The 5,194-nt window shown below is 51.9% G+C and overlaps 1 protein-coding gene and 1 long non-coding RNA gene across 2 annotated transcripts in view; both read right to left on the bottom strand.

Annotated features, from left to right (window-relative positions):
• adgrg2a (adhesion G protein-coupled receptor G2a) overlaps window positions 1-3,015 on the bottom strand; it is a 20,054-nt gene extending 17,039 nt beyond the window's left edge. The window contains exons 1-6 of the mRNA XM_036520589.1: window positions 2,786-3,015; window positions 2,643-2,684; window positions 2,477-2,539; window positions 1,774-1,821; window positions 1,245-1,318; window positions 90-235 (exon numbers count right to left, since the gene is read on the bottom strand). Coding sequence (XP_036376482.1) covers window positions 90-235; window positions 1,245-1,318; window positions 1,774-1,821; window positions 2,477-2,539; window positions 2,643-2,684; window positions 2,786-2,888 — 476 coding nt within the window. The 5' untranslated portion in view covers window positions 2,889-3,015. The remainder of the gene's footprint in view (window positions 1-89; window positions 236-1,244; window positions 1,319-1,773; window positions 1,822-2,476; window positions 2,540-2,642; window positions 2,685-2,785) is intronic.
• Window positions 3,016-3,500: 485 nt separating this feature from the next.
• On the bottom strand, window positions 3,501-4,673 carry LOC118768895. Its single transcript, XR_005004463.1, has 3 exons — window positions 4,644-4,673; window positions 3,936-4,028; window positions 3,501-3,673 (listed from the first exon to the last, which is right to left on the bottom strand). It is a non-coding gene; the product is annotated as an uncharacterized LOC118768895 (long non-coding RNA).
• Window positions 4,674-5,194: the final 521 nt, after the last annotated feature.

Below are 5,194 nucleotides of genomic sequence, written 5' to 3'. Positions count from 1 at the left end.
CAAAACAGCAAAATGTTACGATGGGAACAGCACAATCCTCACAAGCAGGACACACACACACACACACACACGCACACACACACACACACCTTCCTGATGAACTGGTTGTTGTGTCTGCAGATGTGTGTGTTGGGCCTGCTGTGGTGGTGGTATCCATGGTGACGGTGGTGTCCATGGTTACGGTGGTTGAGTGGTTGGAGGGCACACAGGTGGAAATGTCAAAGAGATGGGAGAGCTGAGGAAAACAGAGAACCAGCTAATCTATAACCGTACGTCAGACATCCACACGTAATATATTATCACACAATCACTCACATGCAGGGTGAAATGGAAGCAGATCAATGAGGATCTCCAGCTAGGAATTTACCCTCGCGCTGCAAGGGCAAGCTCTGGCCTCTAGGGGCCCACCTCTATTGCATTGCGCTCTGGGGTATTGGGATTTAAATTTTGACTTTGGAAAGCAGTGCCTCTCTGTCAGCACAGAGCAACCCGCCCTGGTTCTTCTACAGAACTGCAGGGTGACAGTGATAAACTCGGGGTAAGTGTTTGGTTGGACGCACACACGGAAGGGGCCTCTCTGCAAAGCTGGTGGATAGAGGGTACGTGCCCACGGTCAGTTTCTGTCGCTTAGGTCTGAGAATAGTGTCCCAGGCCTTTAATGGGTGACGGGGCCGCCGGTCTGATCAAAGCTCATAGGATCCTCCCGCCCTGTGTGCCTCTGTGCCTGTCCCTGTGCTCACACTGCAAATCTTAACACAGCAACACACCTGACCACAGCATCACCAATTTAGTGCTTTTGTTGCTGAATATAACAACTTTTCAGGCTTTTCCTTACTCCCACAAAGACATAATTCCTGTTGCCAGCTAGCCAGCAATGTCTTCATTTATTTTCACTGTCTTGGCCATAGCTGGCTATCTGTGCTTGCAGTCCACTGGTGCTTCTCCGGCAGAGCCCCTTTCCCACCAGATCTCCCGAGAAGCCAGATTACATCATGACATGCCCATTGTGACTTCATACATATGTCACAATGTTAAAAAAATTGTGATGTATTCACATACACATTCTGATTCGTCCGTGAACCTGTCAGTCTAACGTGGTCAGAGTTGGGGGCAGACCGGGGAGGTACAGAGCTCCACACAAGTATGTAATAGAACGTGGGATTGCAAAGCTACACGAAACCGCAGTGAATGTGAGGGACGCATTGTGGAGGGGAAAAGGCCTTGCTGCGAGCATGCAGACTCACCCAGCTGCTTATATCAGCTTCACTCTGCCTGTCCCCAGTCACCTCCACACCGATGAACAGCCAGTAGTAGGCAGCTGTGTCAGACACAGGGGCTTAGAACATTATCGAAACACACAGTCATGTCACAGATATTATATCTATTATAACCAGATATTCAGCTCCTGTGTTCTTCCCCTCCACCATATATGAGGTTTCAGCCCTGTCTGCATTCCTGTGCTGACAGTGGATGCTTTGTTTTAGACCACGCCCCCTTCAAGAATGTTCATACTGAGCCTGCCAATCAGAACACTTGCAGCTGTAACAATGGCGGGGACCGGACTTCCAAGGCCAAGCACACAGAGCTGAATATCTGGTCGTAGTCTGTAGTTATGTCTCCATCACTTTCTCAGGAGATGCGATTTTGCAGAGGGCTCCAGCATTTAACAGCTGCCCTGACGGCAGCATCAGCAGTGGAGGGAGAGTTAGGGAGGTGCTTCTTTAATAAAGGCTCCAGGCATGACAGCCTGGGGGGGGGGGGGGGGTCACTTACTCCTGATAGCGCAGAACTCTGCAAAACTGCACTGCACCACCCGGGGTTCTGAAACACACAGACACAGGGGAGGTGGAGGGAGGAATGACCTGCAGGGGGCCACACATCACCTGAGGGAAAGGCTTCACTCTGCCCTGTATCACCTGAGGGAAAGGCTTCACTCTGCCCTGTATCACCTGAGGGAAAGGCTTCACTCTGCCCTGTATCACCTGACGGAAAGGCTTCACTCTGCCCTGTATCACCTGACGGAAAGGCTTCACTCTGCCCTGTATCACTTGAGGGAAAGGCTTCACTCTGCCCTGTATCACCTGACGGAAAGGCTTCACTCTGCCCTGTATCACTTGAGGGAAAGGCTTCACTCTGCCCTGTATCACCTGAGAGAAAGGCTTCACTCTGCCCTGTATCACCTGAGGGAAAGGATTCACTCTGCCCTGTATCACCTGAGAGAAAGGCTTCACTCTGCCCTGTATCACCTGAGAGAAAGGCTTCACTCTGCCCTGTATCACCTGAGAGAAAGGCTTCACTCTGCCCTGTATCACCTGAGGGAAAGGCTTCACTCTGCTCTGTTTCACCTGAGGGAAAGGCTTTACTCTGCCCTGTATCACCTGAGGGAAAGGCTTCACTCTGCCCTGTATCACCTGAGGGAAAGGCTTCACTCTGCCCTGTATCACCTGAGAGAAAGGTTTCATTCTTTCTTTCTTACCTGTTTTGTCGCGTGTTGAGTTACTGTAGGTTGTGGTCCCAGAGACAGGAGTGACACTGGACGCTGAAACAGAACCAGAATCCTGGGTTTATCCAAACCAATAATCCTGTGAAACATGCACTCCTCAGGGCGTTTACCTGCGTTCAGAGCGTACGGCGGTTCTCACCTGCAGGTGTGGTACTGAGGCTGCTGCTGGAGGCAGCGGGCACTGCGATAGACAGTAAGGTAAGTCATTTACCTGTCCTGTTAATGCCTGTCCTGAAGACACAGCACTGGAAAAATATCAGCTTGTGTCCAAGCCTGGCTTACCTTTGGCTGTAGGCGTGGCTGAAGCAGTAGGTGTTTGGTTGGTGGAAGATGCCACAGTGGGTGTGGCTATAAGCATTGTGGAGGGGGAAGGTGTGGTGGTCATAACTGTCTCTGCAGTATGGTTGGTTGTGGGAACTGTGGTGGGCGTGGCTGTGAGTAGTGGGGTTGGTGAGGTGGGCGTGGTGTTTAGTGATGTGGAGGGCGTGACTATTAGGGGTGTGGTGGGTGTGGTTGGGGGTGGTAGGGTGGTGGTTGTGAGTGATGTGGAGGGCGTGGTTGGGGGTGGTGTGGTAAGTGTAATGGGTGGAGTGGGTGTGGTTGTGAGTAGTAGGGTTGATGAGGTGGGCATGGTGTTGAGTGATGTGAAGGGTGTGGATATTAGGGGTGTGGTGGGTGTGGTTGGGGGTGGTAGGGTGGTGGTTGTTAGTGATGTGGTGGGCGTGGCTGAAGGTGGTAGTGTGGGTGTGGTTGTTAGTGATGTGGCGGGCATGGCTGAAGGTGGTAGCATGGGTGTGGTTGTCAGTGATGTGGTGGGTGTGGCTGAAGGTGCTAGCATGGGTGTGGTTGTCAGTGATGTGGTGGGTGTGGCTGAAGGTGCTAGCATGGGTGTGGTTGTCAGTGATGTGGTGGGTGTGGCTGAAGGTGGTAGTGTGGATGTGGTTGTTAGTGATGTGGTGGGCGTGGTTGGGGGTGGTAGGGTGCTGGTAGTTGTTAGTGATGTGGTGGGCGTGCTTGGGTGTGGTAGGGTGCTGGTAGTTGTTAGTGATGTGGTGGGTGTGGTTGTGAGTGTCACTGAGGGTGTGGTTGAGGGTGGTGTAATAAGTATGACTGCCAGCGTGGATGTGGTTGTTGCAGGAGCATCAGTTGTGGTTCTGTTGGTTGTGACACCTGGAAATAAATCACAGGACATGTATCTTTGAGACTGACTGCACTACGCAGTGCAGCATGTAACCCACTCTACCGCCCCTTACCCCAGCCAGCTTCATGCCGTTAGAACCACTCTGTTTAAAACCGATAAAGTGTCAGATTACACCACCAGTTTCAGCGGTGGAGAAGGCTAGGCGGTAGCAGTCTGTGTGCTGTTACAGGAAGGACACCATGCAGGTCCAAAAGATGCCGCTGTTTTGGAGGGGATGGTGACGTCACTGACCTGTGGACTGGGACTGATTTAGGGGCGTGGTGATGACAGGGGTCACAGCTGTGGCGGCTGGTACGGCAGGAGAGGGAGAGGACACCGTTGTCACTGAGAAGAGAAAAAACAATAATAATACATTTTATTTATCAACTGCTTTTCATGAATGGATCAATGTTCTGAGGCAGCTGGTGCTGGTGGTATTCTGGGACTCACAATTACAGAAGACAGATTAGTTGACAGAAGCCACTTCAAACCACTATTTGAACATTTGAATTTTGTTCCTCCTGAGATCAGACTTTAAAACCAGGTCTACTCTACCCTGGTCCTGGAGGGCCACAGCGTCTGCAGGGCTACTCTACCCTGGTCCCGGAGGGCCACAGTGCTCGCAGGGCTACTCTACCCTGGTCCCGGAGGGCCACAGTGCTCGCAGGGCTACTCTACCGCAGCAGTATCTGCAGGGCTACTCAATGCCAGGACCAAGACTTTGGAAATCTGCTGGTCGGTAGACAGGTTTGAGAGCACAGCCTGAGGTACAAGGCCCAAGATAGGCTGCTGTGGACAGAATGCGCTCATCTAACTGGTTTACGTGAGTAAATACAGGCTAGAGCTGTTCACTCGAAGGGCAGAGATATCCAGGTCCTCAGCAGCGGATGCCCTGTGGTCAGGCCTTGCGCATGGGTGCTGTTAGCTCCAGCAAGGAGTGCAGTTTGGTCTGCCACTCACCAGGGGGCAGCGAGGGGAAGAGGCGTCCGGCGATGGGCGAGTAAGCTGGAACAGAAACAGAGCCACAATCAGGATGCATCACCGGGGACTGCCAGGAATCAGAGCCGTGTTAGGACACAGTGCCCAGCCTTACACAGCGTTTGCCAGGGGGCTGATGGGAGATGGAGTTCAGAGCCAGTTTAAAGCGGCGCTCTGTGGCCTCTGGGCTTCTTCACTCAGATCGGCAGCTAAATTCATAAATTCTTGCAGTGGAAGGTAAACAGCGAGGTGAGGTGCACACCTGTGTGTGGGTGAGCTGCCAGCCACCTGCCTTCATGCAGGCATGACACGAAACACAGAGAGAGCTCTCACGTGCCTTATCAAAAGGACACACCTCATCAAAATCATCAAAATGATGTGATTGTCTAATTATGGCTATTTCACCAACACAATCTCCACAGGGAGGGGCGTGGCAGGTTTTTCCTGATGTTGGTTATTGACTTTTTTCATCTCTAAAATTAAACTGGTAACCACCTCCCTCTTCATCCCTCTACACTAACTTCACCTTCTTG

This window comes from Megalops cyprinoides, chromosome 2, assembly GCF_013368585.1.
Source record: "Megalops cyprinoides isolate fMegCyp1 chromosome 2, fMegCyp1.pri, whole genome shotgun sequence".
Lineage (NCBI taxonomy): Eukaryota > Metazoa > Chordata > Actinopteri > Elopiformes > Megalopidae > Megalops > Megalops cyprinoides.
This window is presented reverse-complemented; position numbering and strand designations above follow the sequence as displayed.